This window comes from Schistocerca gregaria, chromosome 3 (genome assembly GCF_023897955.1).
Source record: "Schistocerca gregaria isolate iqSchGreg1 chromosome 3, iqSchGreg1.2, whole genome shotgun sequence".
In the NCBI taxonomy this organism is placed as follows: Eukaryota; Metazoa; Arthropoda; class Insecta; order Orthoptera; family Acrididae; genus Schistocerca; species Schistocerca gregaria.
In genome coordinates this window covers 402839195-402858898 of record NC_064922.1, presented here as the reverse complement: position 1 = coordinate 402858898, position 19704 = coordinate 402839195, and the positions used below count along the sequence as shown (strand labels likewise).

General features: G+C 37.9%; 1 protein-coding gene across 3 annotated transcripts in view; it reads right to left on the bottom strand.

Moving 5' to 3' along the window:
* The window catches only part of LOC126356171 (teneurin-a), a 2471974-nt gene that overhangs the window by 71325 nt on the left and 2380945 nt on the right, over positions 1 to 19704 (bottom strand). For all 3 annotated transcript variants that reach the window (XM_050006926.1, XM_050006927.1, XM_050006928.1), the window contains 4 exons: positions 15722 to 15964; positions 6983 to 7148; positions 5471 to 5720; positions 358 to 593 (listed from right to left, as the gene is read on the bottom strand). In XM_050006926.1, coding sequence (XP_049862883.1) covers positions 358 to 593; positions 5471 to 5720; positions 6983 to 7148; positions 15722 to 15964 — 895 coding nt within the window. The remainder of the gene's footprint in view (positions 1 to 357; positions 594 to 5470; positions 5721 to 6982; positions 7149 to 15721; positions 15965 to 19704) is intronic.

Below are 19704 nucleotides of genomic sequence, written 5' to 3'. Positions count from 1 at the left end.
ACATATAGAATGCATCATACATATAATCACTGGAAACAGAAAGTTCACAGTTATTTTCGAAATAACACTGGTTTCTGTAACAGGAATAAAGGGACCATGGCAGCATACATGACCGTAACTTTAAAATTTGGTATATATAGGTCACTTTTCATTTGAAACCCTATAATGTATATATCAATATAATCAGGAAAGACAACATAATTTAATAAAGCTACTTTTTTTTAAATTTTTCCACCATTTATAGGTACCCTGTATCCATAATAAGATGGCACTGAATAAAATGCTTACAAATTTAATCTGACCTTTAAAAATGGATATTGAATACGTAGTACCTACACAAAACCATACAAAAAATACCTTTAGGATGTGCAAGCTTTGCTTCACGGGCCGGGCCCTCATCACCACAATGAGTTTCATCTCCTGGAATGCATCGCTCACCAGATCCGACAACAGGCTCCCAATTAATTCCTGGATCTTGTATTGGCTCCACAGATAGCACTCTAAGAACTTGATGCCTTTCTGGGTCAGATATATACAAGTGACCATCAGCAGGAGAAACACTCAAGTAATACTGGTATGACACCTGTGTTGCACTGAAAAAAAAATGCATATATGATTTAAACTGAGGTATAGTGAGATACTCAGTAATGACTAGGGACCAGAAAAATTCACATTTTGCGATAAATGCAAAATAGTTGTGAATTCCACCTCAAAATGCAAAATTGCTTAACAGATGCTATTTCATAGCGAACTGTATCCAGATGAACTATTTTATCAGAGATTGTTTGAAAGAGCTTTATTTTCGGTTTATAAATATCAAACACTTAACCAATTTACTAATATTGTACATCATCTGGTGGAGCCCAATATGAATGATAAAGTGCGTAAGAACCTGTTTGCAAAATAAAATGTGTACAAACCAATGCCATATCAGTGCGCTGAATGATCTAGTGCCATGCCAGCTGTGGGCGATGGACTGGTCTACCTAAATTACATAGTGTAATGTAATGCAGTACTCAGCTCTGGGACTTAGCATTTTATAACAAAGAAATGCCTATGCCTGTTTCTTAGCTGAGGCTCAAAAGATAGTGTAATGTGGACACTCTTACGGTGACAATTTATGTGGCACATGTTTTGAACTGCAGTTGCACTGAATACCACTTGGGGCAGGACCTGAACTATGTTGTAGACAATACTCTGCCAATTTCCACAAGCAATTGCACAATAACTGTCCCCAAATGCTTTGTGTTGAGCATTGCTAGTTGTTTTCTGTTCTTATTTTGAACATAAGTGAGGCAAGTAATCTTGGTCTGTCCCAGATTTTGATAATGGCCCTTACAACACACACACACACACACACACACACACACACACACACACATACACACACACACACACACACGGCTACTATAGCCTAAAGTGCCTGCACTCTGTGCTATAGCAACTACAAAACAAAATCTATAACTTTTTTGACTGCTCTGAAATTCTTTCCCTAATGTTAAAATATAGTTCCGTATGTTTAGTTCTACTTCTATGCTTAGTGTTTTGTCAGTTCTATCTGTAGTGTAAACAAACATGGGTCACACGGCTATCAATTTCCACAAAAAGTAGAAATTAATAGCCTGCAGATTTTGTAATCACCGAATTGGGCAGGAAAAAGCAAATATTGTCTAGAAACCCCTTAAATCGGTGATACATTCAGTTCACTGGTGGGAAAATGCTGCTGCTTTTCAGTAGAACAATGAATTTTGAAAGCTTTATACAGCAAAACGAAAGCCATTTCAGAAGAAAATGGTGTCCTAGTTTTTGCAGTCAAAAAGTTCCAATCAGCACTTAACAGTCAATTTCAGAGAACTAAGGCTTTGTTTGTCTTCACTCATGTAGCACGACTAACTTTTAAATTTGTGCGTCTAATCATTTACAAAAATAGATGCAAATTTCGACAAAAATAGACAAGAATTATGCAAAAACTAGATGTTAATTTTGCAAAAATAGATTTTACACTTTCCAGTCCCTAGTAATGGCATACAATAATAATCAATTAAATTACTTAAAATTTATACATATTACTAACTTTGTGTGTTTTTCTGACTGTATGTTGAAGATTAATCTCAAGAACTACAGCAGGGATTTCCATACAGTTTTCATTAATTCAGGAGAAAAGTTTGCGTATATTGCTGCGAGCTCTATAGTGTAAGTAGAGTGGTGTAGTGGTTAGTGTCACTGACCAGTATGCTGTCGGTTGCCAGTGCAAACACCAATTATCTGTTATTCAGATTTTATCATTTCTGGAAGTTTCTTGAAATATCTTATGATTGTAAAGTTTGTATATTCTGGAATATTTTATGCCTGTATAAATAGCTGCATTCTAAGTTCAGATCAGTTCTGTTCTGGCTACATGTTGGTTCACTAATAAACGTGATTTCAGGACTTAGTGTTGAACTTCATTGATGAGCCTGGCTTCAGATTTGGGCTTGATTGAAATTTAGATGTGACATAGTTTGGTGGAGATGCCAGGTACTTCAAAACAACTACACCGCCATGGCCCCAATCAGGCAATTTAAGAGCCATTGCCTAGTTGGACAAGAACCCAAATACAAGCAGTACACAATTCTTATAAAGCTTAAATCTAGAACAAAATGAATTCTAAAACAACAATAAGTCAGTTACACAAGAGGTATCCATCATTGTTTTCTGAAGGCACAGGTCATGACCCAACAACATGGCTGGAGAGATTTCACCAAGTCATCAAATACAATATGTGGGATGACGTGGTGTGTTTCACAAATTTGTACTTTTACTAGGACAGCACATCAACCAGCATCTCGAGAGGCTCAGTAGCTCGGGCAAATTCCAGGCCAAACTGAAGTACACATTTAGTGACAATCAGCAACAAGCCCACTTATCAGAAGAACAATTAAAAAACAGGGCCCAACATCGTGGGCAAATGGCACAGTCCTAAATATAGAATGTTTTGGCCCTATGTCATACAATGAATCCTAAAACAACAGTAGGTAACACAATCTCACACCTAATAAAAGGAGTTACAGAAGTTCTTCTGGTAAGGGATGTTACAACAGAGGAATTCATCAGGTGGAACCACTGAATCACAGAAATGCAACAGAAAAGACATGGAAGAAGAGCTGGATGTTGTCCTTAAAAGACATGAAAGAAGAGCTGGATGTTGTCCTTTGTATGAACATGTAACAATGCCTAACAAAAGAATAGATGCAGGATAACTGAACCAGTAAATCTGGTAGGGTTAGTGAAGTTAACTGGAGAATAAGCTTTGACAATGGCAGGAATAGCTACAGAATTAGTGATGGCAAGATTGTTTGTTAGACTGAGGAAGGAAAAGAAAGAGAGGTATAATACAAATTATATGGAAGAATGTGACAATTCCAAATTTATAAAAAAAAAAAATTGTACAACTGTCACTACCATTTTTCGATCTCATGATATTGATGTTTCATGAACTACATTCTGTTGTCAATCAATGGAAAATCCAGTAGGGAATGTAACAATATCAGAGAAGGAAAGTTGCCACTCACCATACAGCGCAGATGCTGAGTCACAATAGGCACAACAAAAAGATTCACACAATTATAGCTTTCAGCCATTAAGGCCTTTGTCAACAATAGACGCACACACACACACACACACACATCACGCAAACGCAACTCGTACACACATCTGCAGTCTCAGGCAACTGAAACCACACTGTTGGGTTACTTATGTACATGAGATGAAAATGACCATTTGTGGCACAACAGTCTTGTTTATGTGGCGTATGTTACAATTACTGAAATATTAGAAAGGCTTAGTTCATTTTATCTAGCAAACTGTGACAAAATAGATGTAATCAAATAGAGAAATTGAACCAATCTTGGGTGCCATTCGTATTAACAGTTTTTGCAGTATTAGGCAATGACATTTTGATTTTTCATGTAGCAAAATGTCTGACAAACTTTCGTGAGGTCATAGATTCTTTTGCAGAAAGGAAAGCACACCATGTAAATCTGTAGCAAGATTAGAGGGGGGGGAAAATGCTGGGCTCCAAGGATATTCAAAATGTGTACTGTCTTGCTTATCTCGTCTTTGTTGGTTTTATGTTTCCTATATTTAGTTTTATCACAAAAGAGAAAGTTATAAGCTAACAGGCAATAAAGAGTGCAAATTTTTGAGTTTATATATATAACCGGCTGACTGGGACCAGGATAGACACCACAGGACATTTTAATTTTCACTGTACTGAATATAGGTTTGATGGCTTCCATTAAAAATATGCACATTTGAATTCCACAGAGCGATATACAATGTCATAAAGTAAAAGCATACTGTGTGAAAAGATGCCACAAACCGAAAATATTTTTGAAAACTTGATTTTTTTAAATTTTTGACACCCCATCTCAAACGCTCGACGAGTGGGAGGGGAGAGGAGGTCGTATCATTATGAAGTTTTTCCCAGGTTCAGAAATACCATAGATCTGAGACTGTTGAGAGATCAGTTTGTTGATATTGTCACGGTAGAATGTTGCTTGCACCACTGCATCACTATCCAAGTGAAGTCCTCAAAAGTGTTCTGTAAGTTTTGGAAACACATGAATATCACATGGTGCAAAGTCATCCAGTCTGAGCTCTGTCTCACATGTTGAGATCAGCATCATCGTTTCCTTCATTACGAGCATGAACAACCCAACATCACACATTATTGATGTTGATACAATCACCACCAACGCAGCTTACATTCTTCTACAGATTTCAATTGCAAGTACATTTTCTGTAGTTAGAAACTCAATTATGTTACACAGCTTCTCAAGCACTGACATAGTTATGCTACAAAATGCCATGTTATAGGTTAAAATTCACAGTCCTCTAGCAGCAGAGGGTTGCAACTCATTTCAATGAAGCAGGAAAGCCGATCGAGTAATATACACTATGTGTAATACCTCAACCAATATTGAGAATAGAATAAAAAATTCAGACTCATTACTTTCCAGTATGCTCTTGTAATTATGGCTACATGAATGATTGAGAAGTGTAACCTGTTATTGCAAGAAAGATAAGATCACTGGAGAGCAACCAAGAGCTCAGACTGAGGAACGTTTGGAAAGGAAATTAGTGATGCCCTCTTCAAGTCAACTATCTAAGCATTTGCCTTGTGCAATTTAGGGAATCTACAGAGTTGCGTGGCTGGACAGGATTGGAACTGCTGTCTTCTCAAATGTTAAGTCCAGTGTTTAACTACCACACCAGCTCACTCTGGGTGGGTTACTGAAATTGTCATTACTTTTGTTTTTCTGTACTCAAATCATTCATTGGGTTCTATGAAGAGTAAAATAGCAGTGTGTTATATGGAAACTATGCAGTCTTAAATATCACAATGGAACTGTGCTGTTGAAAAGGTCAACAAGTGCAATAAAATAACTAACTAAAATACTTAAGGAGGATTGTTTTGGAAAACTCATACCTTAGCTGCAAAACTGTAAATACGTTTCCTTCTGGCGTAACACGGCGAACAAGGTTGAAATCACCCACATACAAACTTCCATCAGGGCCACTTGCAAGAGCTACTGGGGTGAGCAAGCGAGCATCCTTTGCAACACCATTGCAATCTGAACACTGGAGTGGTCTCTGCAGTCCTGTTCCCATAACCACTTTCACAGTTCGAGGGTACTGCTTATAATGTAAAGTCGACCCATCTCCTTTTTGTAGAATACCTGCATAAAGTGTAAATACAATGCATGTGAAACTACATCTTTTCTCTTCAGTTAGTGGTACTTGCCACATTATCTCAAAGACAAAGACACAGTAACAACGTTATATTTATATTAGTAGTTTTTCATTAACTCTAAAATTGGCCAATCTTTTCACTAACCAAAGTTAAATGTTATACTGTTCACAAATACTGTAATTTTATTGAGCATATTGTTCAGGATTTTTCCGTCAAAGGTTCCATGCCTTGTTCTCCTTTGTATAACATAATTACCGTTAAAACAAAAAGCTGAAAATAGTGAAATGTAAAAAGAATTTTTGCTACGTCACTGCCTTTTAAGGGAAACAGATATTTTGGAACCTCATTTACTGAAGCATCAATCTAGTTAACAACAGATTGCTGTGATTTCCACTGACATTCTTCTTCAGATAGTAAGTCAATGGTTGTCTTATTATTTTTCAGAGCTCTGTCACTGGAGTCCACCAACTGTAGTAGAGAGTGAACTTTCAACAATTCCAGTCACTAATGCTAGCAAAACGCCAGAAAAACAAACATCCATTGGCCAAAGATCATAAAAACAATATGAGAAGGCAACAAATGACGAACCTACCACAAAAACCTCAATGATTTCAAAAAAACATTTATCAAGAAATTTCTCCCATTTTATACTGCTCATGCTGAGAGTACATTATCTTCCATACATCTAATAATAAAATTACAAAATTATACTACACAATAACATCTTACAGTCATCTGTATCACATAAGTCTGTGAACTGCATAACTATAAAGTTAAAATGATTTTTGACTTAGGAGCTTGAATTGGATTGATATGTTTTTAAAAAAAAAAATGATGTATGAGTTACAAGTAGATGAAAGAGTATGGAAAGAAAAGGAATTCAGAAGTGTAAATCTAGCATTATATTGGGAAATTAACCAATGTCAATGGCACACAATGTTATCACTGCAAGGTATACCCTGCCACTTCCACTTTCTCTTGTGACCATATTGCAGTGAGGAAATTGTCTGTAACTGTTGGAAATCAAACTGACTATCCACAAGTTGACTGTAACTGTTCCATCACAGCTTAACCTACATAGGTTAAAATACATCAATAAGAATTTTAAGTCTACATGAGAAAATCTCATTCTTATACCCAACATCATATATTTCCAAGAAAGACAAAAACATTTGTTATTGGAATGAAGCGTATATTTTTATCCATCTTATAAAACAAATCTACTGAGCAATTTGCTAAGAAACTAACCTTCATGAAAATTGTAGTGGTGATGAATGTCAAGGCTCCAACCACCCACATCAGATATGTCAACATCAAAACCCTGCAACATTGCAGTTTGTGTCTCCCAAATTACTGCAGGGCAGCTGGAGTACTGGTAACCTACAGATATTTTGGCTTGAGCAACCCCATATACCTGTCAAAACATAACAGATCCATTTACAATAGAATAAAATAAATGAAATGTGTAGGATATTCAGTAAAACTTGTCATTCAAGAGACATAAAGTTATTTTCATATTTATACAAGCACCAATAGGTTCTTTCATTTCAATAAAAAAGATCTATACTTAATTGCGATTTTAGAATTTAGTGGTCACTTTTCATTTGGTACATCCAGCATCATGTCAGGCAAGTCATCAATTTAGCTCTTTTTAAACACACTAAAAAAACACACAGACAAATACTATGGGTAAATATTTTTGCCCAGGGCAGTATAATTTCAGTTGTGAAGTGAATGCCTGAACCAGAAAGCCCCTCCCAAATACACCCACTGGAAACAAAGTGAGACGAAGGTGTTAACTCAGGAATGAAAGAAGTACATTTTTATTTCACTAGAGGAAAGCGTAAGAGAAAGGAGAAAAAAGTGTGAAATCTGATGTAGCAGAGCGCAAAGAGGACTTTGGAATGTGAAGCTGATTAGTTACATTATTGTACACATTAACATCAGAAAATGTGCAGAAATGCTCATCTATTATTGCAAAACGACTGGTGTATAATGAGATAGATGCATTGTAATACAGGTTATCTGATACTCTAAAAAGTCAGTGTCAGTGTTTGCCATTGCCAGTTTCTCAATACAACTTTGTTTTCCAAATAGAAAGAAACTTCCACATGGGAAAAATATATTAAAAACAAAGATTCCAAGACTTACCAAGCGGGAAAGCGCCGGCAGACAGGCACATGAACAAAACACACAAACACACACACAGAATTACTAGCTTTCGCAACCGATGGTTGCTTCTTCAGGAAGGAGAGGGAAAGACGAAAGGATGTGGGTTTTAAGGGAGAGGGTAAGGAGTCATTCCAATCCTGGGAGCGGAAAGACTTCCCTTAGGGGAAAAAAAGGACAGGTGTACACTCGCACACACACACACACACACACACACACACACACACACACACACACACATATCCATCCGCACATACACCAACGAAAAGAGAAAGTAAGACGATAGAGAAGATTTCGAAATGCAACAGAGACAATAACAAACGTAATTGTTGGGTTCAAATTAATGATGATGTAAATAAAATAGAAAGAAACTTCCACATGGGAAAAATATATTAAAAACAAAGATTCCAAGACTTACCAAGCGGGAAAGCGCCGGCAGACAGGCACATGAACAAAACACGCAAACACACACACACAGAATTACTAGCTTTCGCAACCGATGGTTGCTTCTTCAGGAAGGAGAGGGAAAGACGAAAGGATGTGGGTTTTAAGGGAGAGGGTAAGGAGTCATTCCAATCCCGGGAGCGGAAAGAGGGGAGTTGTATTCTAGTCAACACAATCTGGTACCACAACACCCCAATTCAGTAGTTAACCTTTCCTCCAAACCCCTCTCCCAATCCGAAACCTCTGTCCTATCCAAAGGCCTCACCTTCAGCCCCACTCCCAGGTTCAACCAAACTGCCCTTGTCAAGGATTTACTGTCCTACACTCGTAGTCTCTGCTGGAAATATCACTTTGCCACGAAGAAAAACAATCCTGATCCCACTCCTAATGATCCAACTCCCCAAGACACTATCCAAATTGAACCCTGCCTGAAACAGTTCCGTCCTCCATCACAGCGGGACCCACCTCCTCTTCCTCAAAATCACCCTCTCCAAACCTTCCAGGAATTTCTCACTTCCAGCCTTGCCTCTCAATCTTTCTTGAAAAACCTTAATCCTACTCCCAACATCACCACAGCCGAATCCCAGGCTATCCGTGATCTGAAAGCTGAGCGATCCATCATCATTCTTCCGGCTGACAAGGGTTCCACAACCGTGGTACTTGATCGTCGGGAGTATATGGCTGAGGGACTGCGTCAGCTTTCAGACAACTCTACATACAAAGTTTGCCGAGGTAATCCCATTCCTGATGTCCAGGCGGAGCTTCAAGGAATCCTCAGAACCTTAGGCCCCCTACAAAACCTTTCACCTGACTCCATCAAACTCCTCACCCCACCGACACCTCGCACTCCTACCTTCTACCTACTTCCTAAAATTCACAAACCCAAACATCCTGGCCGCCCCATTGTAGCTGGTTACCAAGCCCCCACAGAACGTATCTCTGCCTACGTAGATCAACACCTTCAACCCATTACATGCAGTCTCCCATCCTTCATCAAAGACACCAACCACTTTCTCGAACGCCTGGAATCCGTACCCAGTCTGTTACCCCCGGAAACCATCCTTGTAACCATTAATGCCACTTCCCTATACACGAATATCCCGCACATCCAGGGCCTCGCTGCAATGGAGCACTTCCTTTCACGCCGATCACCTGCCACCCTACCTAAAACCTCTTTCCTCGTCACCTTAGCCAGCTTCATCCTGACCCACAACTTCTTCACTTTTGAAGGCCAGACATACCAACAATTAAAGGGAACAGCCATGGGTACCAGGATGGCCCCCTCGTATGCCAACCTATTTATGGGTCGCTTAGAGGAAGCCTTCTTGGCTACCCAAGCCTGCCAACCCAAAGTTTGGTACAGATTTATTGATGACATCTTCATGATCTGGACTCACAGTGAAGAACAACTCCAGAATTTCCTCTCCAACCTCAACTCCTTTGGTTCCATCAAGATTCACCTGGTCCTACTCCAAATCCCATGCCACTTTCCTAGACGTTGACCTCCATCTGTCCAATGGCCAGCTGCACACATCCGTCCACATCAAACCCACCAACAAGCAACAGTACCTCCATTATGACAGCTGCCACCCATTCCATATCAAACGGTCCCTTCCCTACAGCCTAGGCCTTCGTGGCAAACGAATCTGCTCCAGTCCTGAATCCCTCGACCATTACACCAACAACCTGAAAACAGCTTTCGCATCCCGCAACTACCCTCCCAACCTGGTACAGAAGCAGATAACCAGAGCCACTTCCTCATCCCCTCAAACCCAGAACCTCTCACAGAAGAACCCCAAAAGTGCCCCACTTGTGACAGAATACTTCCCGGGACTGGATCAGACCTTGAATGTGGCTCTCCAGCAGGGATACGACTTCCTAAAATCCTGCCCCGAAATGAGATCCATCCTTCATGAAATCCTCCCCACTCCACCAAGAGTGTCTTTCCGCCGTCCACCTAACCTTCGTAACCTCTTGGTTCATCCCTATGAAATCCCCAAACCACCTTCCCTACCCTCTGGCTCCTACCCTTGCAACCGCCCCCGGTGTAAAACCTGTCCTATGCACCCTCCCACCACCACCTACTACAGTCCTGTAACCCGGAAGGTGTACACGATCAAAGGGAGAGCCACATGTGAAAGCACCCACGTGATTTACCAACTGACCTGCCTGCACTGTGACGCTTTCTATGTGGGAATGACCAGCAACAAACTGTCCATTCGCATGAATGGACACAGGCAGACAGTGTTTGTTGGTAATGAGGATCACCCTGTGGCTAAACATGCCTTGATGCACGGCCAGCACATCTTGGCACAGTGTTACACCGTCCGAGTTATCTGGATACTTCCCACCAACACCAACCTATCCGAACTCCGGAGATGGGAACTCGCCCTTCAGTATATCCTCTCTTCTCGATATCCGCCAGGCCTCAACCTCTGCTAATTTCAAGTTGCCGCCGCTCATACCTCACCTGTCTTTCAACAACTTCTTTGCCTCTGTACTTCCGCCTCGACTGACATCTCTGCCCTTACTCTTTGCCTTTAAATATGTCTGCTTGTGTCTGTGTATGTGCGGATGGATGTGTGTGTGTGTGTGTGTGTGTGTGTGTGTGTGTGTGTGTGTGTGTGTGCGAGTGTACACCTGTCCTTTTTTTCCCTTAAGGGAAGTCTTTCCGCTCCCGGGATTGGAATGACTCCTTACCCTCTCCCTTAAAACCCACATCCTTTCGTCTTTCCCTCTCCTTCCTGAAGAAGCAACCATCGGTTGCGAAAGCTAGCAATTCTGTGTGTGTGTTTGTGTGTTTTGTTCATGTGCCTGTCTGCCGGCGCTTTCCCGCTTGGTAAGTCTTGGAATCTTTGTTTTTAATATATTTTTCCCATGTGGAAGTTTCTTTCCCATAATGTATATAAGGCATCTAGGGTGTGAAAGAGACTTTGAAATCTCAGCTGTTGAGTTAATGTCTGAAAAAAATATTATTTTATATGTGTATAGATCTCCTGTTGGCAACATAAGTGTTTTTTTTCCTTAAAAAAAAAAAAACTGGACCTTGCTTTAGGCAAACTCAAGACAACTGAGAAAAACAGTGGTACTGTGTGGAGATGGTAACACTGACTTTCTGAACCATAGCCTTCACAGGGAAAAGTTCTTAAATATTATAAAAGCCTACACTCTTGGTCTGACTGTTAGCTCCCCAGCACATGTAACAAAAACTAGTGTCACTCTCCTTCATCAGGTATGTGTAAACATGGACAAGTGTACATTAGAAAACTTTGATACTGGCTATACTGACCACCTTTCGCAATTTCTAGTATACCTGTAAATCACATTTCATCCAGTGTAGAAAGAAAGCAGGAACTTTTTCTGCAGTCAAAAACTTACAGCAGTCCAGAATTTCTTAGTCATTTCAAAAAATACAAGCTAGTTTTGAAACGTGTCATAAAAGACACAAAAATTAAGGAAAATGACAAATATATTATGAAGCCATCCAATAAAACTAAGTCCATGTAGAAAGCTGTGCAGGATCTTTCGGGAAAGAAGACAACTCACAAATATATTGTGATATTGTTCGATGGTAAGAATGTCACTGATCCTAGGGAAGTTGCAAACAGCTTCATTTCTTACTATGCAAGTGTTGCTGGAAAATTAGTGAAGGAAAAATTTGGAAATCCACCTAATAAGACATGGAAAGAAATTACTTTTATTGAAACAAATAATATATCCATGTTCCTCAGATCAATAGGCCCAACAGAGTTCCTAAATACCATTCACTCACTGAAGAACAATTATTCAACTCGTTTTGATGATATTCCAGATTATATTATAAAAATAACAGCAAGACAAATACTCTCTCCTATATTAGACATATGCAATTTTTCCTTATCATGTGATGTCATCCCACTGCAACTGAAAATGGTAAAAGTAATACCCCTATATAAGAAAGGTGATCAGCAATATGGGTAACTATAGGCCAGTGTCTCTACTGTTAGGGTTTTCAAGAATTATTGAAAAAGTGTTCCTTTCACAACTAACTACATTCTTTGACAAGAATAATATTATTTCTGGATGTCAACATGTCATCAGACCACAGCGATCAACTGAAACAGCCACTTTCAACCTGATAAACCATGTCTTAAATGCAGTGGACAACCACAGAAATATCTCAGATTTATTCCCAGACCTAAAAAAAGCTTTTGATGTGATTGATCATTCTGTCATCTTGAGGAAGCTTGAACGGTATGGTGAATGAGGTGTGCCAAAAAAATGGTTCAAATGGCTCTGAGCAATATGGGACTTAACATCTGTGGTCATCAGTCCCCTAGAACTTAGAACTACTTAAACCCAACTAACCTAAGGGTGTCACACACATCCATGCCCTGAGGTGTGCCAAATCAGAGGATTAAATCATATTTGGAATATCATTCTCAGGTAACTGAAATTAAGTACATGGAAAAAAATGACCTCCAGGTACACCTTTTGGAGACATGTGGACTACGTCATGTGCTCCACAGAGCTCTATTTTAGGCCCCCTTCTCTTTTTTTTTTGTATACATTAATGATTTCCCATCACATGTTAGGGATTCTGAACCTGTACCATTTGCAGATGACACCTGTCTATTACTTGAAGGAAGTAAAAAAGAAAATCTCACTGCATCTGCAAAAGAAGTGTCTGAAGGGTTTACCAGAAAAAGGCTAATAGTTAATCCCCAAAAAATGGTACTCATGAATTTCCACACAGATCAGAATAAAAAGGTGTATATCATGCAGGAACAAAATTATACAAAATATTACCAAGATATATAAAATCTCTTCCTGAACTACAGAGCTTTAAAAACTCTGTGACAGCCTACCTTCTGAAAAACTGCTACTATTCAATTTCTCAGTATCTCATGCAAGAAAAAATGTAATTTGTATCTTTAATTGTAGAAATAAGTAAAAAATATACAGTATTTAAAAAATTGTAATTATTAACTTGTTGTTGTTGTTGTTGTGGTCCTCAGTCCTGAGACTGGTTTGATGCAGCTCTCCATGCTACTCTATCCTGTGCAAGCTTCTTCATCTCCCAGTACCTACTGCAACCTACATCCTTTTGAATCTGCTTAGTGTATTCATCTCTTGGTCTCCCTCTACGATTTTTACCCTCCACGCTGGCCTCCAATGGTAAATTGGTGATCCCTTGATGCCTCAGAACATCTCCTACCAACCGATCCCTTCTTCTGGTCAAGTTGTGTCACAAACTTCTCTTCTTCCCAATCCTATTCAATACTTCCTCATTAGTTATGTGATCTACCCATCTAATCTTCAGCGTTATTAACTTATAGATTCAATTTGTTATAAAAATTTACATAATTTGTGTTTGATGTTTGAAAAAACAATAGATAAAAAGGTTTTCTGTCCAATGTCCTGTGTACGATACGTGTACTGAAAAAAGAGATTTATATAGTTACATAAAATGACTAAATTCTTGTCCATGGCATATGTCATAAACCTTTATTCTTCACTACATAATTTCCTGATTACTGATTATAATAGTATAATTAGTTCACCTGGATATATTTTCTTCAAATAAATATTTGTAATTTATTATACATGTAAACCACGTGCAAGTAAATTTTCAGTGCTACTACAAGTTGTTTGCCTTTATATTCACAAAGGGTATCAGAAAACCCTCATTTTTTTACCTTTCAACAAACACATTAAGTTTTACAAAAACTTCATATTTCAATAGTTATTGGTATTCAAACCTTTCATGTTCTAAAATGGTGCAACCTTAAAAAGTAATTATTTCCAAAATTCAGTACAAAAGTTTTGTGGTCCTGATTTTTCTGTTTGTGAAAGTGTATACTTTCATTTATATCCTGTTAGTTTATTAATTATTCCGTTATAAAATGTAGACATCAAGATATGTTTTAGTGAACTTTTACATTAAACTGCTCTCCCTTAAAATAGTGCTGATAATTTTGTCATTTGCTAGTTATACAGCTTTTACTTAAACATAATTACTTTTGTGACTGTTGTTTTGTTGTGTGCCCTAATTTTGCTTTGTTTTATATTAATAATCAAAATGTATTAATTTAGTATTTTACCAATTTATAGTTTTTTGTAACACATGCATCTATAAATAGGCATCCTACATGAAGCTTCAGTCAGTCAAGCTTGAACAATTAAATAGTGCAGATACAGCCATTATTATTAATAATCTTTACAAGATTTCTCTTGTTTAGAACTACATGGCATATAAGGCACTGTTGTTTTTTGGATTGCTTAACCCTTATCCAAAACAGAGGAAGCTAAAGACACTGGTCTTCTTGTTTCACACTTAATTGGTCTTGATACACATCCTAATATTTTTTGTATTATTGTTGAAGTCATAACACAAAAAGTTACGAATTGATGTTCTCAAATCTGAGCTCGAGTTTCTGTCTTGTTTTCTCTTATCACAAAAATTTATTTAGTTTTCTGTAAATAATCACAAAAAGAAGTGAGTGAGGATAAAAATTATCATTGTCTTTGTAATGTAAGTCCTAGCATGAAGGCTTCAAAAACATACCTCATAGAAAAGTTTTCTTTTGATGTACGGTGCCAAAGAGAAGTTCAACTTTCACACAGTAAGTAGGTAACATGTATCATAAAATCACCCAAATTATACCTTTGGCTATTTTATATTCCTGTCAGTCCTGCTTCCAAAAGTCTATGAATTGAGAATTAATTATTATGCAATATGGTACAATAATTGTATATGACAAGTTAAAACTGAATGCTGTCCCAGAAAGGAAGCCAGACTAGTGCCTTTCACAATCAGTGCACTACCTACCAGATGATCTGAACATGTCTCACAGACCAACTCAATGCTTGACCTTGTTATGGGCTCCTCCCTGTTCTTTCCAAATTCTACAGATGCTCTCACACAATATGGCAAAGCTAGCACCTACAAGGCAAGGAGTTCTGGCTTATCCACAGTGCTAGTCACATGAAACCTTTAGCAGAGTTTTGAATGAATGTGTAGGGACCCACTGAAATGTGACAAGATGAAGTAGTTACACTTGCTCTTTTCAAAGATGCACTAAAAAGTTGAATGATCTAAAAAAAGTCCCTGAAGCTGAAAACTGTTACAACAAATATGTGACAGTTTGTGGTTAATGGTGCTTGTAGTGCTGTTAATATATTTTCAGAATATTGTTGGTCTGAACTCCCTTGCAATGCAAATTAATCCTGAGGTCATTGGCAACAGTGGTTTATTGAATTCATTTTTAATGATAAAATTATCTATAAGTATTCAAGTCTGAAATGAGAATGAACCTGACAGTAACTACCAACTTATTTCAATAAAATAAAAATATACCTGTCCATTGTGTTGCCTTCTGCATCAAAACATACCTTTTGTTTGTAAACATTTCTCTTGTTCCAAGCAAATGTGTGTGTGAGGTGAGGATCAGCTTCGTAAGTACGGGTGTGAACTGATCCTTCAATTTCTACACGTACATGGACATGGGTAAGGGTTGGAGGAATTGTTGAGTGAGTCAGCTGCATTAGGACACGTGACAAATATCCCGGGGCCTGGCTGCTGCGATAGACTAAGTGCAGACCAGATCCTGGAATCCGGATACTCTCCTGAAGAATCTGTAAAAGCAAGATAATGAACCACAATTTGTATGATGGAATATGTATTCCTATAATTTTGAGTTCTTGACAAAACATGTTGTTCACACATGTTTTGCAATATCCAATAGCTTATAAATGAACTGTTTTATGACCTACAACCAAACCAGAGTTGAAAATCTTTTTTTTATTTTGGACCACTGATGATGTTTTAAGTCAGTAAAAGAAATACATGTGGTAAAATAAATATGTATTTTTAGTAGGTACATAGATGGACCTAAAATACATTAAGCAATTCTCATTAGCAGCTATGTACAAACAACAGCATCACCAAATCATCTGCAAACAATCTTAGAAAGTTGAAGATATTATCAACCAAACCATTTACATAAAAGGTAAATGGCCTCCTGAATGATCTTGTTTAATTAAGAATTATAACTGTGCTCATTAAGTCCAGAATTCATAATTTTTTTACATATACATAATAAACATGTATGGTAGATAGTAACTGTACCTAATGCAGGACATGAATTAAGCACAAATTAAATATTAACTTATCTTTTTATTTACTTTTAAAATTCTGCTTGCATTTTTTAGTAACTTATAAGCACACAACTATTTTCATTGCAGAGGTATGATGATTTTGTGTATTGCAAATCACAAGGGACTTTTCATCTTTTCTATTCAGATATGATGATTACCTATGTGCTGGGGTTGTATCCCATGCTCGAATTAACAATATTCAGATATTTGTATGAAGAACTCATAAGACTACCTTCAGTTTTGATCTTTGTTATACAATGCCTATACATAATGAAGGAAGTAAAGAAAGGCAGTCACACTATTGTTGGGGCGCTGAGCAGCTGACAGGCATGTAAACAAGCTTGAAAAAACAGTTGAATTTTCAAACAATGTCCTACACAACCAAGCAAACACAATCCATAAGCACAACTACATTTTCCAAGCTGAGCTAGCAATGTTTTCACACTTGTTTATGGGTCTGGCCGCCCATCAATATTTCAACTATATGAAGACTAGTTTCCTTTCTATCCCAGACAGGACTTTTAGTATCATTTTACACAGTATATCATTTAGTAGAATATTTTTTTATCACTAAATTATTATGGAGACAGAATGGCTGGTGAAAACTTACCTTCAGAAGGCAGAATTGGAATTAGTGATGATTGGCACATCTAAAAATAGAAAAATATTGCCTTTGTCTATTGGCAGTACATGGAATTTTGCCTCCCGAAAGTAGTCACTGGCCCGCCATTCAGCCTCTTTGTAAGCTTTTACTTTTACACAATTCCATAGCTGACGTCACTAACATAATCCTGTGTGGTGACACTCAACTTTGAGGTAGTTGTTTCAGATCCTGGTGGGGGAAGAAATTTTCAGCACCAGTAAGAGCAGAATGCACAGAACTGTAGAAGTTCTTGATCATCAGACTTTTTCGACAACATCCTGGATTAAATTTCAAATCTTCCCGCAGTGTTCCATGAGTGAGTGCATGGTGCACTTTGATTGTGATCTTTACCATATAGTCGAGATGCTGAGTCGATGATAGGCACAACAAAAAGACTCACAATTATATCTTTCACCCATTGAGGCCTTTATCAACAATACACACACACACACACACACACACACACACACACACACACACAAGGGCTTAATGGCCGACAGCTTTAATTGTAAGTCGTTTTGTTGTGCCTATCTGCAACTCAGCATCTCCACTATATGGTGAGCACCAATTTTCCTTCTCGTAATATTGTTACTTTCCATCCAGGATTTTCCATTGTTTGATAGTGATCTCTTTGTCAGATGAGGCCACTACACTTGGTGTGCCCTTAATGCTATTGAAGAGTAGTAGGCTGTAAGTCAGCACCGAGTTTCACTCACTTCCTTTACCCATAATCATACAACACAAACATGACACCACACCAAAATAATAACAATAATAATAAGTCAGCTTGGCTCAATGTCCTGGTGCAAGTCTTTCAATTGCATCCCACTTTGGCAACTTGCATGATCCTTACCTACCCCAGAGAGCCTACTGAGATAAGGAAGAAAATCTTTATATGATTCAGAGGCGAAGGTCAGTTTAAATGCAGACTGAAATATTCCATGGTTTAACCAGGATTCAGTCCCATGATCTTTTCATTCCCAGGCATGAGCTTTACTACTGGACCACCAGGCCCGACACACAACACTACATATACCTGTTAGTTACCTCCACTCAACAGTTACGCTCAAGACACAACTCTCACACCTACGACCAAATGGTCTATTGTGTATACAAGAAGAAAAGCCCATTCCAGTAAGCTGACTGAACCTACCCCTCTGGGTTATCACCCACACAAGAATGCCATTCAACTCTTTCTTAACAGTTTTCACCAGTAAATTTTATATCTGCATAATATTTGCATAATAACTAACACTGAAAAGAGGCCAGAATATTTGTTAGGATTTATCAGTGTGAAATCAATAAATTTATGTATCAGAACTGATTGGTGCAATTTTCTTGTGTGAACAAAGAAACTTATTTCATGAATCAAAATCTGTAAACCTTTCGCAAAAAATTAGAAGTATTACATTTCTAGAGATAAACAATTATGAAGAAGCATTTTAATAAGACAAGGAATGTATAAAAACCAATCTGGTGAGATGGCACGAACATCAGACATAAGAAAAACTTCAAAACCAAGAATGCTCACAAAAGCAAGTGAAGTATTCAAAATTGACAATTTGCACATCAGTAAGAAATGTATTTTGATAATGTTTGCTGACAATTTAAGTAGTGTTGTAAATAGTATGATGGTTAGAAAGCACAGAAAGTGTGCTGACTTTCAACATAGGATATTCCTGAAGCATATAATGACAGCAACCTTTTCATTGTCAGGAGAATATAATATTCTCCATTCAGCCTCCTATTATTGTGAATCTAGGGATTTTGAACTGTTCATTTATGCTATCATCAGGCAGTAATGTGAAATAACAATACATTTTGTGCTCTTGTGCAAAAAGTGACAATACTTTTAAAAGTTACTTTTTTTTAAATGCAGAAGAACATGTTTCCTTCTCCTTATAAATGCAAAATTAGATGACATATTATATCCTTTTAATATAGGTGAATTGTTTCGCAATGTTGCTGTTCTGGTCTTCAGTCCAAAGACAGGTTTGATGCAGCTCTCCACACTACTCTCCCCTGTGCAAACTTCTTCATCTCCAAATAGCTACTGCAACTTACATCCTTCAGAATCTGCTTACTGTACTCATGTCTTGGTCTCCTTATATGATTTTAACCATCAACACTTCCCTCCAATTCTAAACTGGTGCTCTCTTGATGTGTCAGAATGTGTCCTAGCAAACATGTCTCTTCTTACAATCAGGTTGCGCCACAAATTTCTTTTCTTCCCAATTCTATTTAGTACCTCCTCATTAGTTACATGATCTACCCACCTGATCTTCAGAATTCTTTTGTAGCACTACATTTCAAAAGTTTCTATTCCTTTCATGTCCAAACAGTTAACCGTCCATGTTTCGCTTCCATTCCATCCGTGACTAGAATCCATACGAATAATTTCAGAAAAGACTTCTCAACACTTAAATCTGTATTCGGTGTTAACAAATTTCTCTTCTTCAGAAACACTTTCCTTACCATTGACAGTCTGCATTTTATATCCTTTCTACTTTGGCCATCATCAGTTATTTTGGAGCCAAAATAGCAAAACTCAACAACTACTTTCAGAGTCTTGTTT